Raw genomic sequence first — 16,287 nt, 5'->3', positions numbered from 1 at the left:
GACCCTGACACTACTAAAGGTTACTGGTCAGTTATTTTGCCTCTCAATTTATTTATCTGAAGCTTATTCATGATTAATTCCAGTTATGCATCTTTGGCAGGAGTATTATAGAAATGATGATGTGACCTACTCAATGCATCCTATTCAGGTGGAGTATAATTTCAATTTGCTCTATTTCCTATGATGTCCACTATAATCACTTGATTAAGGTGGGACCTGCCAGGCCTCTTCACTCTTAGTCTTTTCTCCATTGTAACTAAGGAATATTTCGTGGGGAAATACTTTGAAACTCCAGAGACATTCTGCTCCTCAAATTTTCTTCAATTTATTAACATAGAGCCATGCTTTCTTATTTTATTCAGTAGGTTATAGAGTTCAAACTGTTTCTGATGGAGTCTGAGAAGTCCTGTGAAGCTGGCTTCTGTGTATTTTTTCATGTCTCCAATGTTCTCTGAATAATTCCTTGCTTTGTGGCACAAGGTGTTATAGGTGAATCTTGTATTTTCCATCCCAGCCCTGCAATCAGCCATTTCTCCAAGGAGCCCTGATTATTCTTTAAAAAATTTTTTTTAATTTTTGGCTGCACTGGGTCTTCAATGCTGCATGCGGGCTTTCCCTTGTTGTGGCTAATGGAGGCTCCTCTTCCTTGGAGTGCACGGGCTTCTCTTGCGGAGCACAGGCTCTAGGCCCGTGGGCTTTGGCAGCTGCAGCACTCAGGCTCCGTAGTTATGGCACAACACATGGGCTTAGCTGCTCTGCAGCATGCGGTATCGTCCTGAACCAGGGATTGAACCCATGTCCCCTGCACTGGCAGGTGGATTCTTTACCTCTAGGCCACCAGGGACATTCTCTGGTTCTTCCTAATGGACAATGGCATTTAAAAACCATGACCTAGGGAATTTCTTGGTGGACCAGTGGTTAGGATTCCATGTTTCCATTGCAAGGAGCACAGGTTCAATCCCTGCTCAGGGAACTAAGACCTTACATGATGCATGATGTGGCCAAAGGAAAAAAAAAATAAGAAAATAAAAACCACAATCCAGGTACTATAAGTATGTTCACTGCTACTGGGGTGCTGATGTTCTAAGCACTCTCTGTGGAGAAAGCTAGGCAATGTGTACATACATATACACATCTGTATCTTTATTTCCCTCTATATATGCTGAATGCTAAGAATTGATTCTTCTTTCCAAATGTACACCCTGCTTAATTACCTGGTTCTGGCTTTACTATCTACTCTGTTCCCAGGCCACCTGGGCTCTGACTTCTCACAAGTGGATACCTCCTTAACTTGATCGAGAATGGGACCAGCACCCTCCATGTGGACCACTCCTCTGAGAAAGCCCTCTTAACTATGGTCTGGCTCTGATAAGATACAGGTAAACTTTTATTTTCCCCTCTCTCTTAACTCCACCCATTAAGAACACACACCCTGGCTCATCTATGGTCCTCTTCATCTCATATTCCGTTTCTTTTTAAAAGAAATTAACAAATTGAAAGATAAAAACCATATGATTATCTCAATAGATGCAGAAGAAGCCTTTGACAAAATTCAACATCCATTTATGATTAAAACTCTCCAGAAAGCAAGAATAGAAGGAACATACCTCAACATAATAAAACCTATATATGACAAACCCACAGCAAGCATCACCCTCAATGGTGAAAAATTGAAAGCATTTCCCCTGAAACCAGGAACAAGACAAGGGTGCCCACTCTCACCACTACTATTCAACATAGTTTTGGAAGTTTTGGCCACAGCAATCAGGGCAGAAAAAGAAGTAAAAGGAATCCAGATAGGAAAAGAAGAAGTGAAACTCTCTCTGTTTGCAGATGACATGATCCTCTACATAGAAAACCCTAAAGACTCTACCAGAAAATTACTAGAGCTAATCAACGAATATAGTAAAGTTGCAGGATATAAAATTAACACACAGAAATCTCTTGCATTCCTATACACTAACAATGAGAAAACAGAAAGAGAAATTAAGGAAACAATACCATTCACCATTGCAACAAAAAGAATAAAATACTTAGGAGTATATCTACCTAAAGAAACAAAAGACCTATACATAGAAAACTATAAAACACTGATGAAAGAAATCAAAGAGGACACAAACAGATGGAGAAATATACCGTGTTCATGGATTGGAAGAATCAATATTGTCAAAATGGCTATACTACCCAAAGCAATCTATAGATTCAATGCAATCCCTATCAAACTACCAACGGTATTTTTCACAGAACTAGAACAAATAATTTCACAATTTGTATGGAAATACAAAAAACCTCAAATAGCCAAAGTAATCCTGAGAAAGAAGAATGGAACTGGAGGAATAAATCTGCCTGACTTCAGACTATACTACAAAGCCACAGTCATCAAGACAGTATGGTACTGGCACAAAGACAGAAATATAGATCAATGGAACAGAATAGAAAGCCCATAGATAAATCCACGAACCTATGGTCACCTTATCTTCGACAAAAGAGGCAAGGATAATCAATGGAAAAAAGACAACCTCTTTAACAAGTGGTGCTGGGAAAACTGGTCAACCACCTGTAAAAGAATGAAACTAGAACACTTTCTAACACCATACACAAAAATAAACTAAAAATGGATTAAAGATCTAAATGTAAGACCAGAAACTATAAAACTCCTAGAGGAGAACATAGGCAAAACACTCTCCGACATAAATCACAGCAGGATCCTCTATGAGCCACATCCCAGAATTTTAGAAATAAAAGCAAAAATAAGTTTAAATGGGACCTAATGAAACTTAAAAGCTTTTGCACAACAAAGGAAACTATAAGCAAGGTGAAAAGACAGCCCTCAGATTGGGAGAAAATAATTGCAAACGAAGCAACAGACAAAGGATTAATCTCAAAAATATACAAGCAACTCCTCCAGCTCAACTCCAGAAAAATAAATGACCCAATCAAAAAATGGGCCAAAGAACTCAACAGACATTTCTCCAAGGAAGACATACAGATGGCTAACAAACATGAAAAGATGCTCAGCATCACTCATTATCAGAGAAATGCAAATCAAAACCACAATGAGGTACCACTACATGCCAGTCAGAATGGCTGCTATCCAAAAGTCTACAAGCAATAAATGCTGGAGAGGGTGTGGAGAAAAGGGAACCCTCTTATACTGTTGGTGGGAATGCAAATTAGTACAGCCACTATGGAAAACAGTGTGGAGATTTCTTAAAAAGCTGGAAATAGAACTGCCATATGACCCAGCAATCCCACTTCTGGGCAAACACACCGAGGAAACCAGATCTGAAAGAGACACGTGCACCCCAATGTTCATCGCAGCACTGTTTATAATAGCCAGGACATGGAAGCAACCTAGATGCCCATCAGCAGACGAATGGATGAGGAAGCTGTGGTACATATACACCATGGAATATTACTCAGCCATTGAATCAGTTCTAATGAGATGGATGATACTGGAGCCCATTATACAGAGCGAAGTCAGCCAGAAAGATAAAGACCATTACAGTATACTAACACATATATATGGAATTTAGAAAGATGGTAACGATAACCCTATATGCAAAACAGAAAAAGAGACTCAGATGTATAGAACAGACTTGTGGACTCTGGGAGAAGGCGAGGGTGGGATGTTTCAAGAGAACAGCATCGAAACATGTATATTATCTAAGGTGAAACAGATCACCAGCCCAGGTTGGGTGCATGAGACAAGTGCTCGGGCCTGGTGCACTGGGAAGACCCAGAGGGATTGGGTGGAGAGGGAGGTGGGAGGGGGGACCGGGATGGGGAATACATGTAAATCCATGGCTAATTCATTTCAATGTATGACAAAAACCACTGCAATGATGTAAAGTAATTAGCCTCCAACTAATAAAAATAAATGGAAAAAAAAATAAAATTAAAAAAAAATAAATAAAATAAAACATATTTATTTGACTGCGCTGGGTCTTAGTTGTGGCATGTGGAATCCTTAGCTGTGGAACGTGAACTCTTAGTTGAGGCATGCAAACTTTCAGTTGAAGCATCCACTTCCTGGACCAGGGATGGAACTAAGCCCCCCGTGTTGGGAGCCTGAAGTCTTAACCACTGGACCACCAGGTAAGTCCCCTTTTTTTAAAGTTTTTTAAACAAGTATTTATTTGGCGGTGTCCAGTCTTACGGGTGGCATGCAGCATCTTCACTGTAGCACATAGGAACTTTTCATTGCAGCACGTGAGGGCTCAGCAGTGGTGGTGCATGGGCTTAGTTGCTCCTTGGAGTGTGGGATCTTCTGAGACCAGGGACTGAACATATGTCCATGCACTGGAAGACCAGGGAAGTCCCACATGCTCATTTTCTAACAAGACTCTAAGGGATGTGATATGAACGACACTGCATTCAGGTCCCTCACAAAGATCAGGAACACACTATTCAAGTTACCCTTACTTTTTTGAGGGAATCTATTTCTATTTCCTTTTTATTCCACCTCTCATATAAGTGTATTCCCTTTTGGTGAAGCAGTCCTTCCTGCATTTGTCTTAACTTAAACTTACCTCTTTAGAATTTTTAAGGGGCTATAGCTACAAATCCATTTAAAGAGTAAGTTCATTTTCCTCTTACCTAATCCATTCATGATTTTACAAACTTCTCATATTTTGGTACATCAACCTTAATAATTTTCAGTTCCCTTCTGTCTTTGCAATTTCCATTAACATTCATTCTCCTTTACTTTTCTTGAGATGCATCAGTTAGACTTGCACCAAATATTCTTGGTATGAACCCAGTAAGGGTTTTACAAAAGGGCAAAATTATCTTGCTCCTTTTTTCAATCACTGCTTGATAATACTCAACACTAATACAACACTGACATTCTTTATCACTGGCAATGCCCTAATACTATCAAGAAACACATGAAGTGACTCCAGTGGTCCCCTTTGGTTCATAATGGATAAAAAAATGAGTTCTTGGCTAAGTTAGGAGAAAGTCAGGTGCCACTTTGCCCACTCACGGAAGCTGGAGACTCTTGTACATTTTATCCTTTTTTTAATCCTAGCATTTCATCACTGTCAACAGTTGAGCATCATGCGCAAACAGTGCATTTCATGTAACATTCACTCATTCAGAGTATGTATAAAGGGTAGAACTCACAGGAAGATCACAGTCTGTAAGAGCACTAAAAAACTAACTCATTCTTCAGCTACATGCCATTAACACTATGAATGCTAAATGAAAAGCCAACAGGGCCACTACACCTCGTCACACTTCTTTCCTATCTCTGAGCCCTGTCCTCATTTCTCCATCTTAGTTTTTATTTTTTAAAATAACTTTTAGTGTGAATCTTTTTAAAGGCTTACAAGGATTAAATATTTATTAACAAATGGGCTGATTACCCTTTGACTAAAAGTCTATTCTATTCCACAATTCTAATAGATTTTCCTCTAAAACTCTGAGGAGAGGAAATTTTGGTTAGGCTTTTCATGTATGTAATGAGAGTTTGGGGAGTAAAAGCTCCAGAAGAGCGTGGGCATACTACAGGGAAACTGTTAGTCAAGATGGTGGCAAGCTAAAACCTACACACAAAACAGCAGTTAGGAGACACATCAAGGGAAGGGAATGAACATGTAACCATCTACAACATGGTAGGTCCTGTGTGAGGCTCATTCATGTTATTCCCAGATAAAATATCCAAAGTTAGGGATGACGAGTACCTTCCTCCATATAAATCAGTGTGTAAATGAGAGATAAATAAAATGGAGAAGCTATTTATTTCACCAGGATGCCTCACAATGTTTTACTGTGAATTAGCTCTTTGAATCATCTTAACATTCTTAGTAGTCAGTAAGCTCTGTGAATTTCAGAACCACACTTTACTCACCTGCATAACTCACAGGGTACCCAGCACAGGGCCTAAAATACTTTCAGTTTAATGTTATCAGAGGGCAAGTCGTATTTCCATTTTACATTTGCGATATATCTGAGGCCCTGTAAGAGATTCTGTAACTTGCTCAATGTTCTCCAATGAAATAGGAAGAAGTAATCAAAGTGCCACCCAGCCTCACCTAACCACAGAGCAGCCACATTTCTATTATGCGGTTTGTTGTTTTTAGTCACTAAGTCGTGTCCGACTCTTTTTCGACCCCATGGACTGTAGCCCGTCAGGCTTCTCTGTCCATGGGATTCCCCAAGAAGAATACTGTGGTGTGTTGCCATTTCCTGCTCCAAGGGATCTTTCTGACCTAGACATTGAACCCAAGTCTTCTTCATTGGCAGGTGGATTCTTTACCACTGAGCCTCCACAGGAGTTCAATTATGCAGTTTACTCCTGATTATTTCAAGTGATCAGGGAAATGGCAGATCTAGTATGGTTGTAAATTTGGAAAGGCAACATGCCAACACTAAACATAATTCCTTCTGATAACAAATATCAAAAATAGCATTTGAATATTTACTATGAGCCAGGCACAATGTTGAGTACTTTACATACAAACTTAATCCTAATTATCCTATTATAGAGTGACCATTACACTTATTTTACAGATGAAGAAACTGAGGCGTAGAGATTAAGTAAACTGACCAAGGAGAGACATCTATTAACAATGGAACAATGAGAATTTGCTGCTCATTCTGTAAGACTCTGTCTCTGTTTTTAACTACATCCCTATGGAATGACAAATACTATTTACCTATGGACACCAGCTATACAGTGTAGCCCTACTACGTGGGGCTTATGGGTTAACCTGAGAAGAAAGAAAGAGTGACACTGCATGAAAGCTGCACATGCACTTATATTCAGTTGTGTAATTCCAGCCCTTCCAGGGCCATGGGGATAGAGCCTTTTCTAAACAACCAGGGGTGCTGATGGGATTCTGAAACCAATGAAAGCTGAGCAGCAAAGGAGAGCCTCCCACCTCCAACACCTGAGTCTTCTATGGAACTTCTTGGTAAGCTATCTTTTCTTCTTGGCAGAGCTCAAACATGACATAATGAAATCTTAATAACTGCTCTGTGTTGGCAGCTAGACCTGAAGGAACCTACAATAATTCAGTGCCCTCTTCACTTCCACCCTCTTCCTCTGTCCATTAGAGCAGCAGATAAATCAACAACATTCTTGAGAGTCCTTAAAAGCTTTCAGATCTATAGCCCAGACTTTAACACTTCACACAATTGAGGCAGTCCTTACTGTTAGAGACTGTGAAAAGTGGAATCGTCTCTCTACTCGAGAATCATTGGGTAATTTGAAAATGATTTTGACACTTTCAGGGTCATCAGGGGAAGGCTCTGGGGGCAGACACTCCAACTTCCTTTCCTTCTCCTCTTGTAAATTCTGTAGAGACACAAAGCAAAGGTAAGACTATGGTTCCAACTAGGGAACAAGGAAACAAGAAATACAATCATATCATGTAGGTTTACTGGGAAGTATCAGGAAAAAACTTCTTGGCAAGAGTCAGAAACATTTACTTCAAATTATATTTATTTGATTACACACCACTGCATCACATGTATTATTTATTGACTATGTTAAGGTATGCAACTGTTAGAAAAAAGGGAATGACTAAAAGACACTGGCTATAATCAAGCAGCAATATGCAATGATGAAACAAGATCATGAATTAAATGTCAGATGAGCTAACATTGGTACTTGAATGTTTAAACACTACTGCTGTGAATTAGCATATTGAACTGTTTACTATCTGTTTATGCTTCCTTTTCATGGAACAGAGCTGTTTTACATAACCTTTATACTTACTCTTTTTTTTTATACTTACTCTTATATTTGTTTTAATAAACTTTTTAAAAATACTTTTTGTGAAAAATGTAATAAATATTAAACTGGCACGGAGAATTTAAATCATTCACAATCCTATCATCTACTTTTTTCCTTTCACACTTAAGAAAAGACCAGTCTGGGAGTCACCAGAAGCAGAGACAGGCTCCTCACCCGCCGCCGCCTCTCTTCTGCCAGCTTCTGCTGTTGCACCTCTTCCTCCTTCCGCCTCTTCCGTTCTCGCTCCTCTCGCTTCTTTCTCTCTTTCTCCTGGTCAGCTCTGAGAGAGGCCAGGTAGGCCTCATCCTGTTGTTGTCTCAGCACCTGGGTCTGGTTTCGTTCTTCCCTGTGGACAGATCAAAAGCACAAAAGGAAAAGATAAATCTCACAAAACCCTGTGTTTCCTTGAAACTGAAATTTTTTAGGGGGTTAAAAAGGTTGACAATCTCGGCAAATGACTATTTCACACTACCATGATAGAGTACAAAGAAGGCATGCAGAATCTAAATGCACTGTTTCTTGTCTTAATTTAATTTGGCAGAAAAAGAAACAGCGAGCTTTTCCATCTCTCTTCAATTTTTCATGTAAAACTATCCTTTCTCCCCAATCTTAACAGAAGTAACTCAGTATTATTGCCATCAAATGATCATCAATATCATATTTTATAGGTAAATACCTTCTTGGGTAACTGCATTTTTGTATATGTTGCTTTTATAAAATGAAAAAATCACACACATATTTTAGCAGATTTGAAAAATACAGAAACACCTTATTCAGAGTTCTACTAATCAAAAAGAAAACACTAACATTTTGGGATATTTTTCTCTCTGGAAAATTGGGTATGTATGTAGAATGTTATGTGTCTGTGTCTGTAAAATTAAAAGAAAATATCCCAGAATGTTAAAGTGGTGGTAGGATTATGAATTATTTAAAATTTCTTCTTTGTGCTTTTCTGTGTTTCCTGAATTTTCTACATTAATTCCTGTATATTACTTATACGATGAGGTGAGGAGTTATAACCATTCCTCAGTTTTTATATTTAAGTTCTTTATATCATGTTCAGCTATTTTAAATGACACTATTTATAATCCTGAGCACAGAGTCTTATCTTTATTTTGAATGACATCTCCAAGGACAAATGATCTGATGGAGTTATTTAGGTCAAAGTATCAATATACGAATATTTTAACATTAAATGCACAAGGCTTTTGAAGTTGCCTAACACAGAGAAGAAGTCAGGATTTGTGAAGCCCCAGGTAAGGCACCCATGTCTGCAGCTGGTCTCTCAGTTCCAGAGAGGAACTCCCCTGTACCTCTCTAGGCGTTCGGACACCAGGTAAGTCTGATTTGCATCCATGATAAATGTCAGCTGGTTAATGAGGTCATCAGGCTGAATGAGGCCTTCTAGACGTCCTACCACAGTCATCCTCCGATCCTTCAACATAATCATGGCCAGGAATGGATAGGTGTTTTCTCTTAAAGCCTGAGAGACTGACAGAAAGAAGATCCAAAAGATCAAGGGCAGGACTTAGGGATGAAAGAGATTAATTCTTAGAGTTCACACAACAAGCAAGAGATAACTGCTTTAGTCTCAACTGGGAAACAATGGAGGTGTCATTTATTCCCTGCCTACCTTTTTTCCTCTCCTAGTTTCTCAATCTTTTTGTTGTTGTTGTTGTTGTTGTTGTTGTTATATATTCGTGTCCCTATGTCCAATAGGACAGGCTTTTCTGGTGGGGTGTGGCTGTCATGATGATGCTAGAGCAGGCTGCAGAGTTCAAGGACAATGTCTATTTGACAGAGCAAAAAGGATATACAAAGGACTCTGGCTACTGCTTATTATAATAATCTTCCTTTGTGTTTGTTGGGGTCAAGCCTAAAGAGGTCAAGGCTGCAACTCTCCAGTTTTCTGTTACTGGTGATGATCTCAACCATCATCTTCCCTATCTTTTGTTCCTTTTATCCAATCCCTTCCTTATCCCCTTTTCCTATGTCCCATACATGCTACCCAATAAAAAAAGGGCTAGCTTTTCTATTCTGAAGAAGCTTAGAAAGTTAGTCCTTCAAATAACTAAGATTTTACCATAACAGTTTTACCTTATGATTTGAAAGAAGAGATTTTAAGCTTCTACTGAAAATATCCTTAGTCTCCTTCTATCACTGCTCCAAAGCCATATTAGAATGGCAAATATGCAGGGACTTATCAGCTGTTTAAAAACCAATGAGGAACAACAATTTGGATTCCAGGATGCAGACAAACCATCTCCTGCATCTTTGGTTCTCAGGATTTAGCACAGAACCTGTATGCCAATATACTCAAAAGTTGCTGAACAGAAGTAGCTGCAAAGTAAACTATGTTTTCCTTCACTAGATGCCTTTATATCTTATGGTGGTTTAGTTGCTAAGTTGTGTCCAATTCTTGTGACCTCATGGACTGCAGCCTGCCAAGCTCCTCTGTCCATGGGATTCTCCAGGCAAGAATACTAGAGTGGGTTGCCACTTCCTTATCCAGGGGATCTTCCCAACCCAGGGATCAAACCTGGGTCTCCTGCACTTCAGGCATATTCTTTACCGACTGAGCTACCACAGAAGCTGGTGTATCTTACACTGACTTCTAAAGATATTTACCTCCAGTTAAAAGTTAGTTACAGTCAGTAAAGATCTGAGCTTTCTGAAGCCCTATGGGCACTCAACGTACTCAAACAACTATCTCACTGTGCAAGAAGCTCCGGTAAAATTGCTAATGACAAGAATAAACTCTTTGGTAAAAAGCCCACTAAGATTAAAGGCAAGTTGCTGGCTAGGACTGGGTATTTTAAAAAATAAAACAGGTGCTGGCAATGGTTAACTGTAATAAGTGGGTTAGAGTCTGACAGACCTGAGCGTGCTCCAAAACTTGCTAACTGTATGATCCTGGGCCAGCAGCTGAAATGCCTAAACTATACAGTGGAGGTAATACAACCCCCACCTCTTATGACTGCTGAGAGGATTGGTTGGCCACAGAATGGTCATGTGTTAAATGTTATGTCCGTCCAGATTATTTGAAAGATATTCTAACAATTTCAATAAGGGAAGAAAAAAACCACAACTCACCCCTGTATCCCTCAGGTTTGTTTGTGGAGCACGCCCAGAAGAGCATCCTGGTGTTTATCAGTGAAATAACTTCAGGTGCGCAGAGTGTGTTGCTGTGGAGAGGGATGAAAATGACATGAGAAGAACTTGCTTACCACAACCATCAGCAGCTAAGATCAGAAAAGAGGGAGAGAAAAAAACAATCCACTTACCGACAGAATTCATCAGAGTCCTGGTGATCATCTCCATGAAGATAAACCAAAAGAAAGCGAAGCTCCCGTTTAGCATCATTAAGTGCCTGTGAGAAACAGAAGATCACTAATTATGATGATACTGTGCCTCAAACTTTTAATTAGGATATGGCTCCTAATGGATACAGCTATGTATTTAGAACAAAAGAAGAAATAAGGAAAGAAGATAAGCAAGAAAAAACTCCTGGACTTCTATCTTCACACCCTTGGCATTCCTCTCCCAATAGAAAGTCCATATGCTAATAAGCTTCAATGAAAAGGTTTTTAGTGTTGTTAGGATTTAAATTGTATTAGGCAAGTGAGAATAAGCAGGCTGACAGAAAAAAGCCCCATGCAACCATAGAAAAGTCAGCTGTTCCCACAGTCTAAAGGAAGATAAAAACAGGAGAATCTGACCTGAAAAGGGAGATGAGAATTTTGCCACTTTACAGCTACTGCATAATAAATACTGTGAAGATAAGCCTGATCCCTGGCCACATGCCAAACAGGGATGAGAAAATGAGGGGCCCAAAGGCATTTTAAAAAGCATGAGTTTTAAAAGATCTTCAAAAACAAGGCAAGTGCCCAAGATTCCTGTGTGTGCTTTTGCATTTGTAGAATCCTGCACATATTACAATTCAATTAAGATTTCCTGAATGACCAATAGGGGTCTACCCTCAGGATCACAGCAAAGAGGGTGTATGAGAGGACCCATCTCATTCACGACTGTATCTCTAGCATTGAGCACAACGTGTGGCATATAGCCGGTGCTTAAGGCTTACTGAGTGGGGTGGGAGCAGCCAGTGAGAAAAAACAGATGTGGGAGAATCACACAGGAAGCAAGAGTTAGCATTTTTCTCCTTTTCCAGATAGATTCAGGAATCCTGGAGGCTGCAGAATAGAACCACCCTTAGAAGAAGCCCACAGTGCTACTTCTACATTTTTTTCTGGTAAAGTAGGGGTATGCCCAACACCCATAGAACTCCTACTAATTTTCGCCCCCTGAGAGATAACAGTCAAAGGTGTGTGTTGCTTGGGTTAAATGAGATGTGCTGTCTTGAGTCTATGGTCTATGGCCTCATTCAGTTCTGTGAGGGATCCAAGAAGACTTAGGCTTTGCCTATAAGGAGCTTATAGTCTGTATAGGAGATAAGACATGAACACAAACATCTGTAAAATAAAATAAGGAAGACTGAAATTGCTATAACATAAAAAAAAAAACCACTATGAAAGTACAAAAGACTACTTTAGTCTGTAAGCAGGCAGGGTAGAATGCAGCAATCAGGAGAGGTACAAGAGGGGAGAGACATGAGCTGAAGGATGGGCAAGATTTCAGTTAAAAAAATGTGAGGAAGGCATTCCAGACAAAGGAAACAGTAAAGTAAAAGAAAGGCACAGAGGTGGGATGTTACAGAGTGTGTTAAGGGGACTGTTTAGCTGGAACCTATGGTACAGGCAAACAAGTTATGTGGGAAAGACCTCAAAAGGAGGTTGGGATTAGATCAAAGGGGGCCCAGCTAAAGGGCATGTGTGTGTGTGTAATAAAAAGTCATTTAAAGTTTTTGAGTAGTGATCTGTGCTGGCCTATGCTTTCCTTTGAGGACAGAACCATATCAATAAATTGGCATCTATATGGTTTGTGGCACTGACCTGGCTGTACGTTCCCAGGTAGAAGACAGGGTGTGCCCTCCCATATTTCTCTTCAAAAGAGTGCATAAATGAAACAATGTCCCCAACGGGATCAGTGACCCGGCTGCGAGGGTCAGGCCGTATAAAACGAAGAGCAAACCTGGGGAGGAAGGAATAAATATCACATGAATCGGCTTACTGTAGTGCATACGGAATGGGCCAGTTTGTAAAGATTCCTATAGCAGAGCCACAGGCATGGCAGAAAAGGGAGGTGAAACACCTGTGAGTGGACCATCAAACCTGAGAATACAGTCTGGCTCAAAAGCCACAAAGCAGCAAGTTGTGCCACTGCCTGTTTAAGAAGAATGCAAACTACTAGGATTATAAATTTCAACACTGGTGTAAACAAATCTTAAGTGCTTTTTGCAGAAAAATTTAGGGCTAAAAGAACTGGGAAAGGAAGACACAATATCCACAAAGGTCATGAGTCAGGCTGTGCACTCAGACTCTCGTAATGGCACTGTCTAAAACAGCAGCAAAGAGCCACATATGGCTATCTAAATCATCAAGGAAATTAATACAATAAAAAAATTTAGTTCATCACTCACAACAGCCATATTTCAAGTGATCAATAGCTTCATGTGGCTAATGGCTTCCACACTAGACAGTGAAGATACAAAACATTTCCATCATCACAGAAAGTTCTATTAGACAGTGCTGTTCTAGAACAGAGCTGTCTCTTTCCAGTTGTTCTACTTGCCTCTCCCTTTTCTTTCTGTTCTCCTGGAATTTTGAATTATGAATCCACATTCCCAAACTATTCAGATTATGGGCAAGAACTTCAAATCCAAACTTGCAGTCATGATTTACTTGCTCATCAATGGGGCAAGTAAATTCTGCTCAGTGATTTATGGTTGACAGCATCCATAGAGGAAGTTATAAAATGGATCTAGACAGCACTTGGCAGAGTTGGAGACTTGGCAGTTACTTAAGTTTTAAGATGGTACTTCTGTTTCTGAAGAGGCCATCTTATCACATTTGTATAGTACCATTTATTTATCCTTTGGGTTTCCATAAAAGGCAAAGGGCTTGATAAGTCAAGGTGCTACATAACATTAAACAAGTTGCTTGGATGATACAGTTGCATTAAAATTAGTAACACATGCCATGCATATTTTTTCCCAAGGAAGCGAACAATATTCATATACTTGAAGAAATTTCAGCATAGAAAAGCTAACTACACTATGATACTCTCCTTACCAAATACTAAACCAGTTCTTTATCCCCTTAACAAATCCCCAATATACACACAAGGTCACTTGGAATTTCTCCTGAATAATCAAATCTAACTCATTAACACAAACATTCCAGAGCAAATTAAAAACAAAAGAAAGAAGCTGTGTATGTGGATGAGTGACTAGAAATCCTTAAGATTAATGTTTTGATAACTTTCTCTGAAATCAAGTATTTTAGGATTATCTTATTACTCCAAGTTTTCAAATTTTATGAATGAATGAATAAAGGTTTTAATTATTTTTTGTTGTTGTTCTTTCTCATCACAATATATTCCAATGGCCAACACAATTTAGGACAATTAGCTTATAAAAAACAAAACAACAGAGATATCAATTCAGTCTTCATTATGATTTTGAAGATTTTTACATGCACCTCTGAAGCTGGTCAGTCCATACCTTCAGGCTCTGTTCCCTAGAGTAAGGTAAAGATTAGCCTGTATTCAGAGGCAGGTACAGGTTGTGCTGTATGCACACAAGGCTACATCTCTTGGCCTGGATGCCCATAAACATTCTAGTTCTCCATAAAGTTTAGGTGTGGATTCATCTATTACTGAGTTCCAGATCAGCCACTCAAGTCTGATGTGCACCTTGAGTCCCCTGACATTTTCCAGTCTTTCTGTAGCTTCCTGTGCTGAGCTCTCCAAACGATAAAAGGAAGTGAGAAGAAAAGTGAAGGTGTGAAGCAAGGGTGTACACACTCGTGGAAGCGTTATAGTGCCAGCAAGCTATGGGTTGCCAAGACAGACGGAAATGTACAGAAAGGGTGTCTAGAACAGTGAAACTGTTACAGGAGGAATGTGGAGGAAAATGGGTCATTTCAGAGCAAGTCAATCTGTTGGAACTATGAAGGTGTAAGATGGTTTAGGGTGAAAGCTAACAAGGAGTGTGAAGCTAGTAAAGGTAACAAAGGTTGGAACAGAAAGTGTGTGAAGACTAACTAGGGAATGTAGGGGGAAAACATGGTGGGATAGGGAGGATACAATAAATATAGGCAGACTCATTTGTGAAAATGGTAACATCTGCTGTTATGTTCGAAAAACCAAAAATATTTTCATGCTATATGAAATACTTCAGGAAGAGTATTCAATATGATGATAAACTGGCAAGTCAAAATTGGTAAGAGCATAAACCTTATTCTGATCTCTTTCTGCTCCAAAGTCTACCCTGTTGCTACTAAACACATGGATACAAAGGTACATACCTAAATATATCAAGTATTGTATAATAGGTAAACCGGAATGGAAGCATTATCAAGTAATAACCCCATCCAAGCAGCCCCTGAAATTCCAAAAACAAAGTTAGATATCATTCTCTCAACCCCTAATACCTTAATTGCTAGTTAAGATTTTCATTCTTTTTTGTCCTTTACATGATTTCTCCTTCTGTCACATATGGTTCTCTTTTCCTGGACCACTTCATCTTTCTTAAAAAACCAACTACTTTTGACCTCATTTCATCTAATACTATCATAATTTTTGTATTAAATCTGCTTGAACACTTTTTGTGCAGCTACTTATATTACTTGTCAAATTCAATTCCAAGTTTTCCTCCTCAAATCATAAATATTCATTCTTTCATTTTTAGAGTTAACACATTAAAATGCAGTACACAGAAATAACAAGAAAGATAACCAATATTAGTACCTTGGACCTCTGTATATAAGTGATGAATAATTATACTAATCACAATTACAAATCTCCAAATAGCTGCTAATCTCAATAATAGTGTTAATTATTTTAACAATATTGATTATTGCTGCTCTTATTATTAACTAATAAATTCACAGGGCTCTATAGCTTACAACGCATTTATTATATTGGGTTAATTTGATATCCTCTTTGTGTCCATGGCCAGGCAACTCCAGAGCTCTGGAACTCCATTAGTCGACATTAGGGTCTCAAACACAAGTCAAGCCCAAAACAAACTGGAGAAACACTGGGCACATATAGAAGGACTCTTCTTTTTTCTCTCTCTCGTTGCATTGCACAGCTTGTGAGATCTTAGTTCCCTGACCAGGGATTGAACCTGGGCCCTGAGCAGTCAAGTGCAGAATCCTAAGCACTGGACTGCCAGAAATTCTTTGAACTACTCCTTGAATCATATAATCCTCTAAGATTCTGTGCTCTTCTACTGCAAAATACCCTACAACAGCTACTTAGAAACTCTTTTTTTAAATCTCACCAAGTAGTCTGCAAAAGGAAAGATGGAATACATTTTAAATTCAAGTGTAAGAAGTGAGTGTTAACTCTTAAGAATAAGAGAAACTCTAAAAGTTCTCTGGAGTTCACTGTGAGTATACACACCTGACTTCCCTAAT

The 16,287-nt window shown here is 39.1% G+C and overlaps 1 protein-coding gene across 3 annotated transcripts in view; it reads right to left on the bottom strand.

Moving 5' to 3' along the window:
• FAF2 (Fas associated factor family member 2) overlaps positions 1–16,287 on the bottom strand; it is a 64,246-nt gene that overhangs the window by 4,017 nt on the left and 43,942 nt on the right. For all 3 annotated transcript variants that reach the window (XR_011486812.1, XM_020910315.2, XM_020910314.2), the window contains exons 4-10: positions 15,172–15,248; positions 12,697–12,835; positions 11,029–11,114; positions 10,838–10,929; positions 9,058–9,235; positions 7,919–8,090; positions 7,160–7,303 (exon numbers count right to left, since the gene is read on the bottom strand). Coding sequence is in view for 2 of the 3 variants with exons in the window: in XM_020910315.2 (XP_020765974.1) it covers positions 7,160–7,303; positions 7,919–8,090; positions 9,058–9,235; positions 10,838–10,929; positions 11,029–11,114; positions 12,697–12,835; positions 15,172–15,248 (888 nt within the window). In the remaining variant the exon portion in view is untranslated. The remainder of the gene's footprint in view (positions 1–7,159; positions 7,304–7,918; positions 8,091–9,057; positions 9,236–10,837; positions 10,930–11,028; positions 11,115–12,696; positions 12,836–15,171; positions 15,249–16,287) is intronic.

Source organism: Odocoileus virginianus, chromosome 3 (assembly GCF_023699985.2).
Source record: "Odocoileus virginianus isolate 20LAN1187 ecotype Illinois chromosome 3, Ovbor_1.2, whole genome shotgun sequence".
Taxonomy (NCBI): domain Eukaryota; kingdom Metazoa; phylum Chordata; class Mammalia; order Artiodactyla; family Cervidae; genus Odocoileus; species Odocoileus virginianus.
This window is presented reverse-complemented; position numbering and strand designations above follow the sequence as displayed.